Here is a 20,169-nt window from a genome sequence, read left to right on the forward strand (position 1 = left end):
ACCTACTATCTGCCTGGGCCCTATGTGAGATAGCTCAGGCTGCACTTACAGCAGCCCCACGAGGTGGGCTCTGTGGGCACTGTCATCCCTGTTCTGCAGGGGAGGAAACCTGAGGCTCAGGAAGTTTGGGAACCTGCTTACAGTTCATACAGCTGGTTGGTGGAGGAGCCAGGGTGGGATCTGGGGCTCCTAACTCCCAGGCTTGGCTCCTCACTGCACCTGGCAGCTCCGGTCTCTAGGCAGAGCAGAACTCAAAGAAAGTGACAGAATAATCTCCCTGAGAAATCTGCCGCAGAAGGCCCAGGGGAGAAGCTGTCCTACCCCCAGAGGCTTCCCTCTTGCCTGAGGCTGGTCACCAGCCTGGGAACCACCCAAACCAGCCATGCAGCTTCCCCCCCCCCCCCCCCCCCCCCCCCCCCCCCCCCCCCCGCTGACTGGGGCAACTCTGAAGGGTGTGACCAGTCCCGCCTGATGAGGCTTCGGCAAACTAGGCCAAGGATTAGCCAGGTCTCACTGGGGCTTGCTGTGTGGCCTTAGGTAGACTTCTCAGCCTCTCTGTGCATATGTCCCTCTACCTGTACTCTTCCTGTTGAGAGCATGATCTAGTACCACGCAGGAGGAAGGGGTGGGATAAAGTTAGGGGAGGAGTCTGACCTTCATCTTCGCATCCTCATCCTTATGGCGATCTCCATCTTCTGAGGGAGAGGACTTAGGGCAGACCCCAAAAATCTTCCCACACCTCGGGCCAAGGCCCACCAAACCCAGCTGATTCTTAGCAACTATGGGAGGAGGTTAGGTGGGTGAAGGGTCTCAGCCCTGAGAGCGGGGCCAGTTGGGTCTATTGGGGGGGTGAGGTTTACAGTAAGTGCTCTGGGGGTGTAGGGGTTAGTTGGAGTATGGCTCTGAGCAGCATGGGTGAGCATGAAAGTGCAAGGTCACCTTAAAGGTAGCAAAGTGGACTGTGGATTCCAGACCCCAAGCTCCCCTTTGGGCAAATTGTTCTTTTTAAACCACAGGATTCCAAAAAGCAGCTGGAGAAGGCGTGGAAGGACTATGAAGCCAAATTGTAAGTGGCTGCGGTCAGGGTGGTTTCCCCAGGGCAGTAATGCTGGTCTTGCAGCAGGAGGCTAGACACTGGGGAGAACTTCAGTGCTGCCCGAACATGTCACCCCAAAGCGCACAGCATCTCACTCTCTAGAGGCATTTTACGGGGGGTGATTTATGCCCAGGCCTGATGGAAGTCTGAGGGCTGGACTGCGAGACCACCAAAGGGAAGCAATTGGGAAGGGACCTCAAGATGTTGCTCTCAGAGGCCCATCTGCTCTGTGGTTCCAGACGTGGTCAGCTACCATTTACTGAACACCTCTGCATGTCAGCGCCTTAATCCTCGCGACCACCCAGACCTGTGCGGGAGGGGTTAGCGTCCCGATTGTCAGAGAAGGAATTGGAGGTTCAGATGAGTTAAGTCACTTGCGCAAGGCCACACAGCTAGGTGGAGGTAGAACTGGGATTCATGTTCCCTGATCCTCTTTCTGCAACACCAGGTGGTATCTCTCAACATTTTGGTGGACATAGAGGAGGGAAGGAGTCAGTGTCCTACCCGGGCCTCTTGGGTTCACCACATGATACTTGGGACCTCTCACCAGCTACAGGGACATCACAGGGACAGAAGGAGCCAATTCCCCCAGAGCAGAGACTCCTCAGGCTCTGTCTGCAGGACTCTTCCAGGGCTCGGCCAGGCTCACCATACCTCAGAGCACCGTTGACTGTTTATAAAATTTTGTTTTCGCTTGCATTTTGCGAAAGCAATATCTGTCCATTGTGAATAACTTAGAAAATAAGGAGAAGCAAAAGAAGAAAAAAATTTTAATTATCCGTAGGAGAGGATTAGGGCCATGTGGGGACTAGCCACTACTTCTCTGTTGTTTATTTATTTATTTTTTTTAGATTTTATTTATTTATTTGACAGAGAGAGACACAGTGAGAGCAGGATCACAAGCAGGGGGAGAGGGAGAGGGAGAAACAGGCTTCCCGCGGAGCAGGGAGCCTGACGCGGGGCTCGATCCCAGGACCCTGGGATCATGACCTGAGCCGAAGGCAGACGCTTAACGACTGAGCCACCCAGGCGCCCCTGTTGTTTGAGTATTTTTACATAGTATGGGCAGACCCTGTTGTTTTATCGCTTAAAAACAAGGGGGGAGGGGAAGCTACCGAAACCAAGAGGAAAATTCTTAATTTCCAAGCCTCAGGTAGTAACATCTTTGTAGTCATTTTTCTTTTTAAAGATTTTATTTATTTACTTGACAGAGAGAGAGTGAGAACACAAGTAGGGGGAGCAGCAGAGGGAGAGGGAGAAGCTGGCTCCCCGCTGAGCAGGGAGCCAGACCCGGGGCTCGATCCCAGGACCCTAGGATCACGACCTGGGCCGAGTGCAGATGCTTAACTGACTGAGCCACCCAGGCGCCCCTTTCTAGTCGTTTTTCTATATATAAAGAAATATTTTTGCAAAACTGAAAACATAATAATCATACTGGGTTTTTTTGTTTGGTTTGGTTTTTTTACTTAAAAATACATCGTGACCATCTTTCCACATCGTTACACGTTCTTATACAATGTCACTTAAAAGGGTGCAAACAGGGGCGCCTGGGTGGCTCAGTTGGTTAAGCGACTGCCTTCGGCTCAGGTCATGATCCTGGAGTCCCTGGATCGAGTCCCGCATTGGGCTCCCTGCTCAGCAGGGAGTCTGCTTCTCCCTCTGACCCTCCTCCCTCTCATGCTCTCTGTCTCTCATTCTCTCTGTCTCAAATAAATAAATAAAATCTTTAAAAAAAAAAGGGTGCAAACATATGCATGATCCATAACGTATTTCGTCTCCCCTGTCCTTGGGGAAGCATCCTTGGAACTAAATCTTTGCACCCACCCATAATTATTACTTTTGTAGGATCCATTCTAAGAAGTAGATACTGGAGCTTTATTGTTCCTCCAGCCCCAGGGCCATGGGGATGTCCGAAGGCTGAAGGAAGGCCGGGACTCCCCCCGCATGCCAGCAGCATCCCCATCTACACTACAGTTGTGCAGGTAGACCCTGGGGTGAAGGGCATAGGAGAGGCCCAGGGAAGGGCACACACACACACGCAGGCAGTCCTTGTCTTTGGGACTTGATGTGGGGTCACCACATGGCCTGCATCTTCCCGAGTTACCTTAACCAAGCCCTCAGCCTCGCAGGACACTGTCTATCAAATGGAAAGAATAACTCCCCCCTGCTCCCCCCAGCCAACCTCCTCCAGGCAGTTCTGCTTTTACCAGAGTCCCATCGTGATCTTGCCTGTAAGGTTTTGTTTCAAGAAGAGACTCTGTAATTGATGGGGAGAGGGGCTCGGTGAAGGTTCTCCAGTGAGTTATCAACAGGGCCTGGACTAGAACCCAGGGCTTCTGAGTCCGGTGCTCTCTCTCCGAGTCCGTGCTCCAGGGACTCCTGGCCCCTGCCATGCACGTCACCCAGGCTGAGCTACATGTCCTGACACAGGGGTCTGTGGAACATGCCTTTTGGTGAGGGCTTCAGGTATAGCTAGATATTGGCGAGCCCTGAGCTACTGTGCATTTCCACCTCCTTCTTCCCACACCAGTGTGGGCAGCAGCTGGAAGGACCCCGAATAGCATCCGACTGCAGGGGCCTGGTTTTTCCAGGCTGTTCCATATGCAGGTCTGTTTCCTCATCTGAAACATGGGGCCGGCCGACACCTCGCAGGGTTGATGTGGAAATGCAAGAAGCACGGTGCCTATAAAGCGTCTAGCACTGCAGTTCACCAAGTCTTTATTGGCCATCTTTCTGAGCCAGAACCGAGACCAGAATAGCACAGCAAGGGGCCAAGAGGCAGGAGCTCAGGCCTCAGCTCCTAGCATTCCCCCTGACCAGCTCGGGATCTGGGACAGTCCTGTCCCTTCTCTGGGGCTCGGCTTCATCTTGTGTAAAACGATCCCTGACTGTGACCTTTCAGAAAAGACACTATGGAGGGATGGGTGAAATAGGTGCTGGGGATTAAGTACACTTAAAGGGCACCTGGGTGGCTCAGTCGGTTAAGCGACCGGCTCTTGGTTTCGGCTCCGTCATGATCTCAGGGTCGTGGGATGGAGCCCTGCGTGGGGCTCCGCACTCAGCCAGGGGTCTGCTTGAGATTCTCGGTCCCTCTCCCTGTGCCCCCCCCCAGATAAATAAACCACTTACTGTGACAAGCACTGAGCAATGTATAGAATTGTTGAATCACTATACTGTACACCTGAAACTAATATAACGCCGTATGTTAACTATGCTGGAATTAAAATTTAAAAATTAAATAAATACATTTTGAAAAAAAAAGAGGAAAAAAAAAAAAAGACACTGTGCCTGTCACGAGCTGGGGGGGCCAGGCAGGGCAGGAGGGATGGAGCAAATCTGAGGCACTGTTTTGGTTACCAGTGCCGTCCCCAAGGCTCTAGCGTCAGACGGACCTGGATTCAAATCCTAGCTCTAGCACTTAAGAGCCGAGCGATTTGTGACTTGTCTCAGCCTCAGGCTCCTCAACTGTAAAATGGGGTAATGATTCCTGCCCCATGGGGTTATCACTTTAGTATGTGAAGGGTCTAGCAGAGCACCCGGCATAATATTAGTGCTTAAAAATAATAATTAGTAATAATAGCAGCTGATACTTAATACTTACTTAAGAGCTTCCTCTGTCTGAGGAACTGTGATAAGCTCTTTAGATCTATTATCAGATTGACTCCCCTTGGCAGGGAAAGGGGCTGTTATTATCCCCAACTTATAGGTAAGAAGTAAGGGAAAAAAACACCACCACAATCCCTGCCTTAGTGGATCCCACTGGTTTGTAAGCGAGAAGAGAGGTGGGTTGATAAGTGACGAAAATACAAACTGATGGTGCCACGGGGACAGTATGAGCACCGGGGTGGCAGGAGAGACAGGTGGTTTTGTTTGGGTGGAGGGGAGGGCGGTGGGAGGAGGCATCACAGGAGAGGCTGTTCAAGGTGTCAGGTTGGCAGGTGCATGATTAGTTTTGATTCCTTTCCTCTCCCACCATCCTCCTCACTGACCCCCTCACTCCCCGTCTGAATACTAGACTGTCCCCAAAATCCCCTTCTCCGTTTCTCTCGGTCTCCTCAGTAACTAGCATTTCCCTGCTTTTCACTCCCTATTCATTTTACTCCTCTTGCGGCAACTCCATTCAAAGGAAATAAAATATTTCCAACAGTTGAAATGTTTATTAACCACTGGTGAACCTTTGAGGACATTGAGGGAATAGGAGTTTTGCTCTTTTCTGGCCAGGGTGTGAGAGAATAAAAAGCACTCCCCAGCTAGTAGTTTGAGGTGGCAGATCATCTCAGATGACTAGGTCAGCCTTGGTAGGGTAAAGCTCTGTAGGTTACCTTAGCTGAGACTGAGGGACAAAGCTATGGTAATCCACGAAGCCATCTATAGTACTTTACGGCTTGTCTTCATCCTGAGCTAACTAGCTTCTGTCCTTTAATCTCCACTAGAGCCTGCACACGCACACCCCCCCAAAATTAAATAAATAAATAAGGAAGCACCCTATGCTAAAAAAAAAAAAAGCATTATCCAGGGGCACTTGGGTGGCTCAGTCAGTTGAGCATCTGCCTTCGGCTTAGGTCGTGATCCCAGGGTGCTGGATCGAGCCCCAAGTTGGGCTCCCTGCTCGGTGGGGAGCCTGCTTCTCCCTCTCCCTCTGCCACTCCCCCCTGCTTGTGTTTGCTTGCTCTCTCTCGAATGAATAAATAGAATCTAAATAAAGGAATCACCAGTGGTTATTACCATAACCATCGATATCATTAGCATCATCATAATCCTGCTATTTATTGAGGGCTTACCATATGCCAGGGACCATACCATGCATTATACCATCTGAGAACAAGACGGTATTTGTCTCATTTTTGAAATGGAGGAACTGAAGCTTAGAAAGATTTATAAAGGTTAAGTGAGAGAGCTGCCATTCAAATCCAGACTATGAGTTTCTAGCCACTGTACTGTATTGTGCTTGCTTTTTGTCCGTTTACTCTGGAGCAGATGCCGCTCAATGTTAGTACATATAGAGCTTCCTCATCCTTTGTAACAGTTGCATAGTATTCCTTAAGCTAGCCGCAGCGTAATTTATTTAACTACTACCTACTGATAGACATTTAGCTTATTTTTCATTTTTCACTATTGGAAGATGTGGTAGCAAGGTCTATGGGAGATTCCCCTGCGCCCCCCCCAGCCCCTCTGCCCGCTCTGTCTCCCGCCCTCCTTAGCAAGCGGCCCAGCCATCACCTCTCTCTGCTGCTCATCTTCAGATACCCCAAAAAGCATCTGTCATGACCCAGGCCCGGGTCATAGGGTCAGTCCCCACCCTTACTCCACTGCCCTGCTGCAGATCCCTCTCGGGATATCATAAAGCCTTAGGGAAATGTAAAAGAGCCACTCCTAAGAAATTTTTTCTAGAACACCTACAGAACTGCACTCTAGAGCAGTGATTGTCAGGCAGGAGTGATTTTGCACCCCCACCGTCACCCCTGGGAGACATGTCTGGCTGTCACAACTCTGAGATGTACAGGCACCTCGTGGGTTGAGGCCGGGGATGCTGCTAAACATCCCACGTCCACAGAACAGCCCCCACGTCAAAGAATCATCTGGACAAAGTATCTGTAGTTCCATGGTTGAGAAGCTGTGCGATGGGTCTCCAGGGACAGATTCTGCATATAAACACTGTCCTGGAGGCCTGATCTCAGTGAGGCCTGGAGCTTTCAAGCCAGAATGAACTCTGCCTAGGCCATTGCTTCCCCAGTTTGCAGATGGAAAAACTAAGGCCTAGGGGGTCCTGTGATAATAATAGCTGGAGGGTCTTCTGTGTGCTAAATTTTACATCCTCTGTCTCATCTGGGTACAGATAAGGATCCCCATCTGGCAGATGAGGAGACTGAGGCTTGGAGAGGGGAAGTGATGCTTGTAACGTATCCCACGCTGTCTTCTTTGCTCAGGCCTGGCACCTACTTGAAAGCAAAACTGATAAGCAAGACATCTCCTCGACAGAGGAGCTGTGGTTACATGTGCCCAGCCCCAGATGTGGAAACACTCTCCTGCTGAGAGTGGGTGGTCTCCTGGGCGTGGGATTTCCAGGAAATCATTTGCACACAGATCCACCCGTCCCCCAAAGAGGGAAAACAGACAACCCTTGAGATCTGTGGGGGCAAGGCCCAGGTTACACTTAGCTGCAAGCATGGGAGGCACTGTCCTCACTTACAAAGAAAAGAACAAGGGTTTTCTAAGCTTTAAGTGGGAAGCTCCGTGGCTCAGAAGTATGAAGGCACTTGATCCTTTAAGCCACGTGGTCCCAAATCCCTTCCAGCAAAATCGTACTGGTCACCCCAAACCCCACCTGGCCCTAATCTAAGCCCACCTCTTCCCTGCATAAAAACCTTCCACTCCTTCCCATTGCTCTTGGGAACCCTGGCATGATCTGAATTAGGCCCTGCGTGATCTGGCCCCTCTGTACCTCACCGGAAACCACTTCCTCTCCACCTCCGCTCCTGAGCCCCTGAGCCCCGATGCCTCCTGCCTCCAGCAGTCACGTGGTCTGCTGCTCCTAGCTGCCTCCAGGCAGCTTCTCAGACTTCAGATCTCACCTCGAACAGTACTTCCTGAGCAGCCCGACAAGGTCGGATCCCCCTTTTAGCCTTCCATGGCTCTCTTCATGGCTGTGATGTGATCCACGTCGTTGTCCCCCACCAGCCTGGGGATTCCCAAATCCACCTTGTTCACCGTTGTACCCCAGCCCTGCCACGCAACGGGCACACAGGAGGCCCCTCTCTCGTGTGCTTGTGGCAGAGAGGAGCGTGGAGAGGCGGTGGGACACGTAAGGGGCTCTAGCGAGAGTTGCTAAGGCCTCTCTTTCCTTGGGGCCTAGGGCCAGGCTGGAGAAGGAGAGAGACCGGGCCAGGGTGACAGGAGGGAGCCCTGGGGAGGTGGCCCAGGACACCCAGAGAGAGCGGCGCGTCTTCCAGCTGCACATGTGTGAGGTAAGGGTGCTGCCGGGGTGAGGATGGGGTGGGATGTGTCTTCCTGTCTTTGTCTTCTGAACCTCCAGGGGGGCCCAGTCACAGATTCTGGCCAAGAGGGATATCACTGAAGTTCAGTGACGGCCAAGAAGATTAGCCCGGGATGGGGACGGCAGCCCCTTGCCCCCAGGATTCAGCTTCTGCTCACGATGCATGCTTGGCCCTGCTCCTTCCCCAGTATCTGCTGAGAGCCGGGGAGAGCCAGATGAAGCAGGGTCCTGATTTCCTGCAGAGCCTCATCAAGTTCTTCCACGCGCAGCACAAGTAGGTTTCTCCCCTGTCCCCGCCCCCACCGCATGAGCCGTGCCCCTTAACCCTTCAGGCTACACCAAACAAGGCCCGTCCCCGGGGTCTAGCAGGCCCTCGAGGACTCTGTATCTGCCTTGTTGGTCGTGCTTTCTACGGCTCCTCTTTAGTGGGTGCTCACCGTGTATCAGCACTAAGTACTTTACACACTGGCTCCTGCTCAATCCCCAGCAACCCATTTTCTCCTCAGAAAACTGAGGCTCAGATTTACTAACATCACCCAGCTAGTAAGTGGGCTCTGGACCCAGGCAACTTGGGCTCCAGAGAGCCGGCTCCTGCCTGACAGAGAATACTGCCCCCAGCTGCCCTGTGATCCATGGAGCATCTTCTCCCACACTTCCTGCTTCCCTCTTTCTCATCTTTCTCATCCCTTGTTTGGCCTCACACCCCTTAGCTTTTTCCAAGATGGCTGGAAGGCTGCTCAGAGCCTGTCCCCCTTCATCGAGAAGCTGGCAGCCTCTGTACACGCGGTAAGTTGGGCCTCAGCCTTGGGCACACGGTCAAGCCCCTGTCTTTCCGGGCTTCTGCTCGTCTTGCTCTGGCCTGTGCGCCTGGCCCGTCCGTTGGCTGACGGTGGGGTCCGGCCCTCTGTTCCACAGCTGCGCCAAGCCCAGGAGGAGGAGCTACAGAAGCTGACCCGGCTCCGGGACTCCCTGCGAGGGACGCTGCAGCTCGAGAGCAGAGAGGTCAGCCCCTGAATCATCCCCAAAGGAACGCCTTCTCCCAAGGCCCATCGTGGAGGGAGGGAGAGGAGGAAGACCCCACTTCAAGGGTCCCTTGAGAAGTGTCCCTGAGAGAGACCCCTGCAGAATGAGGCTCTGCCCGCCCAGATGCCCTAAGGTCTCCTTTGCATGTCGGAGGAACAGGAGAATCTGAGCCGGAAGAACTCAGGAGGCGGAGGTGGCTACAGCATCCATCAGCACCAAGGCAACAAGCAGTTTGGGACAGAGAAGGTGGGCTTTCTCTACAAGAAGAGTGATGGGTAAGTGACTCAGAGAGCTTGAGTGATTTGCCCAAAGCCACATGGCCAGTAAATGACAGTTGGGGGAGCTGCCCAATGGGACCGTTCTCATCATTTAGGTAGACTCTGAGGGTTCCAGGACCTCCACCCTAGCAATGCAAAATCATCAGAATCCTAGGCACGTGAACTTCTGCTTAGAAGTCACTGGTTGTTTCTAACTTGAAAAAGAATAAAAGCAGCTGCTAGGGGGCGCCTGGGTGGCTCAGTCGTTAAGCGTCTGCCTTCGGCTCAGGTCAGGATCCCAGGGTCCTGGGATCGAGCCCCACATCGGGCTCCCTGCTCAGCGGGAAGCCTGCTTCTCCCTCTCTCACTCCCCCTGCTTGTGTTCCCTCTCTCGCTGTGTCTCTCTCTGTCAAATAAATAAATAAAATCTTTAAAAAAAAAAAAAAAAGCAGCTGCTAGCACTTACTGAGCACTTATGATGCCCTAGACCATCCCCATGCCCTTACCTTTAACCTCTATAATATACTGAATATGCCTGGAAATGAAAGTGTTGACTGTGCCTTGCTCCCTGGTGTAAAAAAAATCCGTGTGTGAAATGCAAAGGCTCCATGGGATGTGTTCACGTTTCTACTTACTAATCAGTTTTTATCGGAGAAGAATAACTTTGTTATACTAATTAATATTTTCCTCTTACAGAAGTGTTAAGTAGCTTTGGATCGTGGATTTGCTAATTTTATTTTTGGGGTCTAAATATTTATCTTGCTTTATCCTTAATCATAATGCATCTGTTGTGATCAAGAGCCTGATCCTCCTCTCAGTCTAGGAGTTCCCTAAGGTTGGGAGCTGTGTCTCCTTTATCAGACGAGAAGCTCTCAGAGGGCCAGGGTCACGTGATCCCCTTCAGAATAAGGATTCCCAGAGAGTGGGGGCTATGTTTCCCCCATCAGACTGGGAGGGACCTCAGGGCAGGGCTATGTCTCCACCATCAGAAGGGAGCCCCAGAAAGTGAGGGGTGTAGGGGTCAGGGGATGGAAGAGGTGAAGAGGTGTGGCTGGAGGTCATACGGGTGGGGCCGGGGACCTGGTCCAGGACTCTGTTTTCTGATACAGGGGAATTAGGTGTGAGCCTTGGGTCAGTGTCTCTCTATCCCTCTGGGCTCTAGAATTCGAAGAGTCTGGCAGAAAAGGAAGTGTGGAGTCAAGTATGGCTGCCTGACCATCTCCCACAGCACGGTGAGGCCTGGAGGGGTGGGGGGGGGGTGTCTCAGGGCGGAATCGATAGGTCCTCTCTTCACTTCTGAACAAACAAGTGTCAAACCCTCCCTCCAGCCCTGGCCCCCAAACCTGGATCCAGGTTGCTGGAGACCCCCTGTGGGAAGAAGTCTGGGACTCAAAGCTCCCAACCTAATCTTGGCCCACACTCCACATCGATGAGGCACTGGGAGAGGGGAGACATGAACAGGAACAGGACTATTATGCCCATTTAACGGACTGGGAAAATGGAAGCCTGAGAGTTTGGGAGACCCGGAGAGGAACGTGTGTCCTTTCTCCCCAAATTCCCACAGATAAACCGGCCCCCAGTGAAGCTGACCCTGCTAACGTGTCAAGTGAGGCCAAACCCTGAGGAGAAAAAGTGCTTTGACCTGGTGACCCGTGAGTAGTCCCTGTCTCCTCCCCGACAACTGCCCAGGGCTTCTCTAAGAGACCTGTCAGCTCCCGGGAGGCTTCAGTTAGGGGCCTGTATCCAATCCCCCGTGTGTTTATCGGACAGCTGTCCCTGTAGGCATCAGACATCTGAGGCCCTGGACACTTTAGAGGCTTCAGTCCACATCCTATTAAATATTAAATTGCACCCCCATCCCACAGTAAATATCATTATTTCTGTAAAGTATATTTGAATGGATTTGGGTAATTCAGCTTTTGAAATTATTATTTCTTTTTTTAAAGATTTTTTTAAAAAAATTATTTATTTGAGAGAGAGAGCACAAGGGGGGGAGGGTCAGAGGGAGAAGCTGACTCCCCGCTGAGCAGGGAGCCTGATGTGGGACTCGATTCCTGGACTCCAGGATCATGACCTGAGCTGAAGGCAGTCGCTTAACCAACTGAGCCACCCAGGCACCCTGAAATTATCATTTCTTTAAAATTTTTACTCTTACTCTTCATCTTTTGGAGGCTTTGGTGCCAGGTTTTACGTGGGGGCAGGTGCAGGCTGAGAAAGACCTAGATCTCATCCTCAGGGAGCTCTCTCTGGCAGGGATGTGATGTGGGGACCCAGTAAGATGATGGGGAGTATCCAGAAGAGAGGTACAGATAGAGCACTGTCAAAGATAAGGGAGGGGAAGGCCTGCCCTACTGTGGGGAATCGGGAAAGGCTGCTTGGAGGAGAGAGCATTTGAGTATAGCCTTGAAGGACAGAGAACACAGTTTTGGGGAGGATGTTCCAGGAGACAGGACTGGCATGATGAAAGGCATGGGAGCAGGAGAGTGGATCTGACCAGGCTGACCAGAGTACAGAGTTTGCAGAGGAGAGTGGTGGGAGATGAGGCCTGGGAATGCCTCTTAAAGTTTTGGACCTTATTTCCTGGCAATAGGGAGCCACAGAGGGTCCTGGAGGGAGGGTGGTGTGATTAGATCAGAACCTTGGGCACAACAATCTGGCAGCTGGTACATGTTGGGGGGAGGGGGAGTTGGGGAGCAGGGAGACCAGACAGGAGGCAGAGGGCCCATGTGGGGTGGTGGCAGTAGGTTCGGAGGATACCCTGCCTCTGACCTGAGGGGGTTGTCCTGTGCTCTGGGAGACCTCCCCAGACCCTGGAACAGAGGGGCCTTGCTGGGATCCTCCTTTGGAGGTGACTTCTGAGAAACTGCCCACTACCAGCCACTACCCTGCTGGCCATTACCATCCCCACTGCAAGCTGGGCGGAGCCTGGCTCCACCGGGGCGAAGCTCCACCTGGACCCCGCGGGTTGGGTGAGGGCTCCTTGGGTTTCTGAGCCAGACATACCCCCTTCTCCCTACAGACAACAGGACATACCACTTCCAGGCAGAGGATGAACATGAGTGTGAGGCGTGAGTGACGCCCCTACGGCCAGCCTGGGGGTGGGGTCAGGGGAGCCCTATGTACCTCCCAGCCTCGGGGGACCCCACCCCTGCGGGTATCACTCCCATGCCACCCTGCACCCTCTCCATAGGTGGGTGTCAGTGCTACAGAACAGCAAGGATGAGGCCTTGAGCAGTGCCTTCCTCGCGGAGCCCGGCGGCAGCGGCGGCCCAGGACCCTGGGGGGGCGCCGGGCTGGACGCGGAGCCCCAGGACCTCACGAAGCTGCTCATCGCCGAGGTGAAGAGCAGGCCCGGGAACGGCCAGTGCTGCGACTGCGGGGCTGCAGGTGGGCTGGCGGGGCGGGGAGGGGAGGGGAGAGGTGGCAGTGGAGGGGATGGGCCCGCACTTCCAGGCACGAGCCACTCTCCCTTGTAGACCCCACGTGGCTCAGCACCAACCTGGGCGTGCTCACCTGCATCCAGTGTTCCGGCGTCCACCGCGAGCTGGGCGTGCGCTTCTCGCGCATGCAGTCCCTCACCTTGGACCTGCTGGGCCCCTCCGAGCTGTTGGTGAGGGCGGGGCGGGGCCAGAGGTGGGGTTGGGGCGTGGTTTCGTCAGGGGCGGGGCTTGCGCCGGCTGGCTCGGCCCAAGGGTTGTGGGATCCGGTGGGGTGGGGCGAGGTGGGGCAGGATCCTCAAGATCCGGAAAGGGGAGGGTCGGGGTCGGGCCTCTGGAGGCTCGGTCCTCCAGGGGGCGCTGTCCTAAGCACCGGTCTTACCCCCATCGCTTTCCTGCGACCCCAGCTGGCCTTGAACATCGGAAACACACGCTTCAATGAGGTCATGGAGGCCCAGCTGCCCTCACATGGCGGCCCTAAACCCTCAGCTGAGAGTGACATGTAAGGGGATTCTCAGATGGGAGTCGGGAGGTGCGTTCTGGCTGGGGATTCTGCTTCCGCAGCTCCCATAGTCTCAGGAGGATCTTGGACCAGAAGTCTAGGGAGAAGGGAGCCGCAGATCTGGAAGAGTCCAAGATATGGTTTGGGGGAAGGGAGATCCGTAGCTCCTGTGGGATGGTTCCAGGGGTCAGCGGGATGGAAATGGCCCATGCTCTGAGACTGGTTGACCTCGGCAGGAGCACGCGCAGGGACTACATCGTGGCCAAGTATGTGGAACACAGGTTTGCCCGCCGGTCCACACCCGAGCCTCAGAAACTCCGGACGGCCATTTGCAACCGGGACCTCCTGTCAGTCCTGGAGGCCTTCGCTAATGGGCAGGACTTTGGACAGCTGCTGCCTGGGCCTGAGGGGCAGGTGAGGACCACCTCCAAGGGCCACTTTTACCCCACCCGCTCTCTCATACTCCCCAGTCCTTCTCCAGGACCAGCTGTCACTCCCCTCTGCCCCCACTCTGACATCTGCTCAAACCCGGAGGGGTAAATGGGATGGAGCATTCCATCAGGCAGACCTGGGCCAGAGTCCTGGCTCTGCCTTTTCCTAACTGTGTGATCTAGAGCAGGTGACTTAACTTCTCTGAGTCTCCGTTTCTCATCTGTGAAATGAGTGGACGATAGCACCCGAGGGTTGAAGTGAGAATGAAGTCATGTATATAAAGGGCCAAGCATATAACATGTGTGCCAGAAATGTTAGTATCTTTCTTTTTCCTTGGCTAGCTTTGGACCTGGGTAAGGGTGAGTCAGATTAGATCGGGGAAGGCTATTGCGTTGCTGATTCTAGTAGCAAACATCACATGAGCCAGGGGGTTGGGAGGGGAAGGGTTTCAGAGATGTTTGAAAGGTTAAATTGACAGGAGTTGCTGACTGGACATGAAAAATGGATGTCATGTCTTTGAACTGTCTGATATCTTGGTGGGGCTGTCCAGTGGGCAGTGAGGGTGCAGCCCTTAGGTGAGGAACAGCCTTCGCATGAGTGAGAGCTGAAAGTCTGAGGTTAGCTGGGCTCTCGGGGGGCCGGTGAGAGAGAGGAGCAGAGAGAGAAAGCCGGGGGCTAAGAACCAAGTTTGGGAAGCACATGTTACTGGGGGCAGAGCCACAGAAGGAAGAGTGAAGGAATGGTCTCTTGCCCTCCTCCCAAACACGAGGCTCCCTCCCTGCAGTCTCCTCTCTCAGGGTTCTGGCAGCTTTATATCTGGAGGTGTCGGGGCAGCAAGAGCTCAAGACGGTGACATTGGGTTGGGGGCAGGCGAACCGGGGGAAACTCAAAGGTGTGGATGTGTACCCAGGCGTCTGGAGAGCTCGCCCTGCACTTGGCTATCAGAGTCGCCAGTCCCGCCTCCTTGCCCCTGGTGGACTTCATCATCCAGAATGGGTGAGACCCTGCCTGCCCGTCTGCCCACCTCCTCGTCCTCCTCCACCCCCCGCCCCCGTTCCTTTCTCTTCTCCACAAGCCTTCCCCCCTCCCTCTTGTTCTCCCTGACTTTGGCCCCTCCCCCTGTTCCCCTTTCTTCCTCCCTGGCCTCCTACCCCCAGAGGTCACTTGGATGCCAAGGCTGCTGACGGGAAGAGCGCTCCACATTGTGCCGCTCTCTACAACCAACCTGACTGCCTCAAGCTGCTGCTGAAAGGGAGAGCTTCGGTTGGCGCAGGTGGGGCTCCCAACTCCTCCCCCAGCAGACTTCCATTCCTTACTGCCCCTCTTGTGGAGCTTCCTGCCTTCTTCCCAGACCGAGAGCGCTGGTAACAAGCACGGACTTTGCGGGCACACTTGGGTTCTAATCCTGGCTTGCCTCTGAGCACGTCTGTGACCTTGGGATTTGTCCATTCATCTCTTGAACCTCAGCTTCCTCGTGTGTAAAATGGGTATAACACCACTGACCTAGCAGACCTGCGAAGAAGATAATAAAAGGATGTTTCTGAAAGTACCTAACCAAATAAATCCTAGCTGAAATCAAATGATAGTGATTATGATAGTTAACTATTTACCGGCATAGGAACTCCTTTAGTCCTCACAACCTCATCAGGAAGTTACAAGTATTATACTCATTTTGTAGATAAGAAAATCAAGGCCCAGAGAGGCTAAGTAACTTGCCTGAGATCACACAGTGGGGAAGTAGCAGAGCCAAGACTCAAACACAATCTGATTCCAGAGGCCCACTGTAACGTCTAAGCTATAATGCCTTTTGACCTTGACCATGACCCTTGACTTTACCCCTCACAGTGAACGAGGCAGGAGAGACAGCTCTGGACATAGCCAGGAAGAAGCAGCACAAGGAGTGTGAGGAGCTGGTGAGGTCTAGGAAAGGAGGGGAAGCCCCTGACCCTTTCCCTCTCTCTGCTGAGCCCCTGACCCTCTGAACTGCCAGGGCTTTGTTATTGGCAGCTGGAGCAGGCCCAGGCTGGGACCCTCGCCTTCCCTCTGCACGTGGACTACAACTGGGGAATTGCCACTGAGCCTGGCTCAGACAGTGAGGAGGACGAGGAAGAGAAGGTAGGTCCCCGCCCCCTCTCTTGGGCCTTTGTTAGACTGCAGATGGAAAGAGCCCAATTGGGCCTGGTGGGGGGAGGGGCGGGGCTGACTGGAGGAACCCGACTGTCCTTCCTCCCATACTTTTGCCCCTGCAGCGCTCCCTGCTGAAGCCCGCAGCCCAGGCCCGCTGGGCCAGCGGGAGGGTCGACCTCAGCAACAAAACCTATGAGACGATCACCAGCCTGGGATCAGCCGCCCCTCAGAGCCAGAGTGACGCCTGCCCCCCACCCTTGCCGGTCAAAAACCCTTCCCGGACGGCGGTCCAAGGGCGTACAGGACATGCCAGTGGAGGTATGGCTGGCTGTGCAGAAAAATGCTCATCGTACCATTCATGGAGGGTCTCCTGTGTGCCGGCGCACTGAGCTAAGGCTACCTGGGTTAGTCCACGCCACCCTCCCGCCCTCCCGCCCTCGCAATCGCTTGCCAGGTAGAGGTTATCATCTTCCCCTTACAGGTAAAGGAACAGAGATGTTAAGTAATGTGTCGGAGATCCGACAGCTAATCAAGTCCCCGATGTGGGATCCAAACCCAGGTCTGTCTTATTCCAAATTCCTCGATGCTTTACTTAAATAAAAAGAGAAGCATTTATTGACCATCCACTGTGTCTCCAGTATTTGGGGGGGTTACCGAGACACGGCCTAGTGGGGGAGATAAAAGCCGGAATGCAATTCATTACGATATTAGACACAATGGTATAGAATGTAAATTCCCACCCCGCCCCCCTAAGCAAGAATGTAAATCTCAGAAGGACAGGAATTCGAGTGTTCTGTTGACTAGTATTTCGGCACCTGGCTGGTCTCAAGAATTGTTTGTGGAATGAATGAAGAAGCTCATTTTAGGAGCTTAAGGGGGAGCATGTCCTGTTGGGACCGAGGGGTGGTTGAGGAAGGCGTCCTGTCGGGGTAGCATCTGAGCTGAGCCCGAGGGATGAGCAGAGGAGTCCACACTGAGGAGCAAGGGGAGCAGAAGCAAAACGGTGCGTCAGCATGGGCTAGCTATCCTAGCCAGTGAGACCCAAGCATGGTGGGGAGAAGCTGGAGGGGAACACCGGACAGGTGGGTGGCGTGGGGAGTGGGGGCAGCCGTGATAGGCCCTAGAGGCCAAGGACAGCTTTGACATTGAGAACAGGGTAAGAGATAAAGACAGGTTTTATCACTTCTGATTCCAGATCGTTCTGAAGTCCCCAGCCTGAGCTCAGAGCCCTCCGGGGCCCCTGAGAGCCTGGGCAGTCCAGCCTCTACGCCTTCTAGCCTCACAAGCCCTGTGGAAGCTGTGAGTCCCAGCCAAACCCCATCCAGCTCTGAGGAGGGCCCCTCCCGATCCAGCCTGACATCTGGAGCCACCCCTGCCGAGATGTACCCCCCGGTCAGGTTCAGGTAAGAGCCCAGCTGTGCAGCTGAGCAAGTTTCCCGTTGATTTCCCCACCTGGAAATGGTGCCTGCCGAAAGACTGGGACACCTCCCAGCTCTGAGGCCCATGACTAACGAGATATGCTAGCCCTTGAGTGGAGGGGGAGTGGACCCTTCGCCCTTCACACACCTGCCCCCGAGTCTGGCCTGGAGAGCTGGGAAGGAGCTCGGGACCTAGACTGCTGCAGATGGAGTAGAGAAGGCTGAGTCCCGCCCGCGTGGCTTTTTCTAGGGGCTCTAGTGGGATCTCTGCTGTGTCCCATCTCCAACCCACGATCCAGTCCTTCCTTCCCGGCAAACAACCCTTTCAGTTTGAAGTTTGGGGAGGAGACACAGGAAAGCTCCAGTTCCAGGCCTCTGCAGCCTGTGATGGACCCAGCCAGGGGCCCTGGAGGACTCTCTACCCACCTGTCTTAGGCCCCAGCCTATACCTGAGCTCTTTCTCCCCCACTCTAAGAGGATCTTGGCATGAGGTCACCTTGGCCTTTCCCTGCCTTCCAGCTCCGAGAGCACTCGCTCCTATCGGCGGGGTGGACTGGAGCCTGGAAGACTGTCTCTCAGCCAGGCAGCTTCTGCCCACAAGGAACATGCTGGTATGAGCTCTGGGACTGTGGTTTGAGGGGTGGTGGCAGGACACCTGGGAGGCAGAGTTGGTCAACAGTAGGTGGGTGGCGTGGGGTCATGGGGACCTCTGCCCATGACCAGAGTACATAGGAGGCCGGCTGGCCACAGTTTGGCCAGTCCCTGGCCTGGTACGCCCCCTTCCCACTCCAGCCCAGGACTCATGAAGCTGAGGAGAGCCCAGGTCTTGAGGGATGGCCGAGGTGAGGAGCCCCAAGCTGTGGCTTCTCTCCAGGGGAAGATGAGCAGACTTGTGTCAGCCAGGCTGGTGGCTCCCTTCCCTGCTGATGAGGCAGGATTAGGGCGGCCGCATAGCAGCCCTTGGTTTGCCTAAGTGTCTCCTGTGTAGGAGTCTCCTGGAATCCACTCGGACTGCCAGCTGCCAGGCAGAAGGGCATGTAATAGGGACAAGACAAGAGCTGTCACCCTGAATCCGGCTTCTCCCTGCTGAATCACGAAGTCTCTCACAGTTACCCTTAGTTAGTTGGGGAACCTGGGAGTGGGCACAGGACAGAGCAAGTTGGGCTGAGCGTGAATCCACTGTTCCTTGTTCCCCTGGGGATCCCTCAGGGGTGGCGGTGGTTGTCTGTGCTGGGAGTGGGAGACAGCGGGGCAGGAGCTGGCGCTCTCTGAGGAATCGTCATCCTCAGTCCATCGGAGTCAGGCACCAGACCCCAATCTGTGTCCACAACCAGGTATCCGTCAGCCAGCATTTAGTGGATACCTGTTGTTGAGACGTGTGTGATAAGAACTCGGGCTGTAGGGCGTGGAGGACCATGAAAAGTGGCTTTGCTTCTTCAAGCCTCGGTTTCATTGTCTGTTAAATGGGGATAATTTCATCTATCCACGATAAGACAGTGGTGGAACTGAGGGAGACAAATAGCTGGTACATAATACAGGTACTTAGAACATGTCAATTTTCGTTCTTCTCTCCCCAGGTTGGCTTCACTGAAGGAGAGGGCTCCAGGACAGGGGTTCTCCTGGAAACTCTGTGCAGCTTTTGCAAGACTAGCTCCTTGCTGGCCCTTGCATGCCTGAACTAGCCCCATGTTGGACCCCAATGTTCAGAGCTAGGACTTGAGCCCACAAGACTGGGGAACTGAGGTGTCCATTCCCTTGGGTCTTGCTTTGTCTGTCTCTTGTACCTCTGTGGCTGGCCTTCCTCCCTGCCATGGGCCTTTGCCCCCTCCAAGGATACGGGGCCCTTCCATGTTAGGGCTGATGGCGGTTCCTTCCCCTCTATCCCGTCATCGCCCAGGGAGCCCTATGGCTGGGTCTGATACTCGTAAGCTAGCTTTAGCTGCAGAACCCCCAGTCTCTCATCAGACCAGAATATGTTTCTACCACCAGTCTGGGGGCTCCATAAGAGTAGGAGCAGTCCACCTTCATCGTCCAGAGCAGGGATTCTGCCAGCCAAGGGGCTGTCTTCTTGGACATTCATTGGTCTAGTACTTTACTGAGTTTCTCTCTATGTCCAGATGCCACATGAGTAAGACAAGGGTCTTGCAGGTGTGGTCCCCTGTGGGGACGCTGGTCCCAAAGGCTGGGCTTGAGAATGGGCAGGGCTAGACTCCAGGGGATGGTCCCGGGCCCAGGGGCAGACAGGCAATCAGCTGGCTTACACCAATGGGACACTGCATTGTCTGCGTCCATCCTGGTTGGCCAGTGCTCACGCTGTACCAGCTGTTAAGTAAATACTCACTAGCACTCCTTTCGAGGGACAGCACAACCCTCCCGGGGACCTCTGCTCTATCCCCCAGCCAGGAAGTAGACTAGGAGTAACCCCCACTTGCCTACTCTCCTGGATGTAGCAAGAAGGAACGGAACAGTCAGGAGCCTTCCAGTCTTGGGGGAAAAAAGAACTAAGAAAGGAGGAAGGAGAATAATAGGAACCAGAAGGCAGGGACTAAAGGTTCTGCTTCCCAGTCCCAGAAGTGCCATCGTGACTTTCAGCCCCATATTAGAAAAGAGGTACAGCTAAGCCATCATCAGTTTCTAACACGGTTTTATGGGCACCAGGCACTGGGCCCTGGCAGGGATGGGCCAGGCCAAACAGGAGAGGCCAGAGGATGCCAATGGCCAACGAAGCAGTCTGGCCCAGGAGGCTGGGCTGTTTACCCTGGAGACCTGACTGGTCTGGGATCCCACAGGAACGGGGTTGTCTTCTGGGCCTCTAGCGTCTGGTTTTGTTCATCTCAGACTTGTTATCTCACTCATCTCTAATAAAAGATTTTTTTGATTAAA

General features: G+C 54.0%; 1 protein-coding gene across 1 annotated transcript in view; it reads left to right on the top strand.

Annotated features, from left to right (window-relative positions):
* ASAP3 (ArfGAP with SH3 domain, ankyrin repeat and PH domain 3) overlaps positions 1-20,169 on the top strand; it is a 50,037-nt gene extending 29,868 nt beyond the window's left edge. The window contains 23 exon segments of the mRNA XM_045898468.2: positions 1,017-1,066; positions 7,950-8,061; positions 8,279-8,364; positions 8,801-8,876; positions 9,006-9,092; positions 9,273-9,388; positions 10,533-10,602; positions 10,935-11,022; positions 12,390-12,438; positions 12,561-12,757; positions 12,847-12,980; positions 13,215-13,309; positions 13,546-13,723; positions 14,652-14,737; positions 14,899-15,014; positions 15,587-15,654; positions 15,749-15,856; positions 15,991-16,186; positions 17,064-17,271; positions 17,806-17,848; positions 17,850-17,897; positions 18,864-18,897; positions 18,900-20,169. Coding sequence (XP_045754424.1) covers positions 1,017-1,066; positions 7,950-8,061; positions 8,279-8,364; positions 8,801-8,876; positions 9,006-9,092; positions 9,273-9,388; positions 10,533-10,602; positions 10,935-11,022; positions 12,390-12,438; positions 12,561-12,757; positions 12,847-12,980; positions 13,215-13,309; positions 13,546-13,723; positions 14,652-14,737; positions 14,899-15,014; positions 15,587-15,654; positions 15,749-15,856; positions 15,991-16,186; positions 17,064-17,271; positions 17,806-17,848; positions 17,850-17,897; positions 18,864-18,897; positions 18,900-18,937 — 2,283 coding nt within the window. The 3' untranslated portion in view covers positions 18,938-20,169.

Source organism: Mirounga angustirostris, unplaced genomic scaffold (assembly GCF_029215605.1).
Source record: "Mirounga angustirostris isolate CCGP_5_RB_7025 unplaced genomic scaffold, mMirAng1.0.hap1 SCAF_4, whole genome shotgun sequence".
Lineage (NCBI taxonomy): Eukaryota > Metazoa > Chordata > Mammalia > Carnivora > Phocidae > Mirounga > Mirounga angustirostris.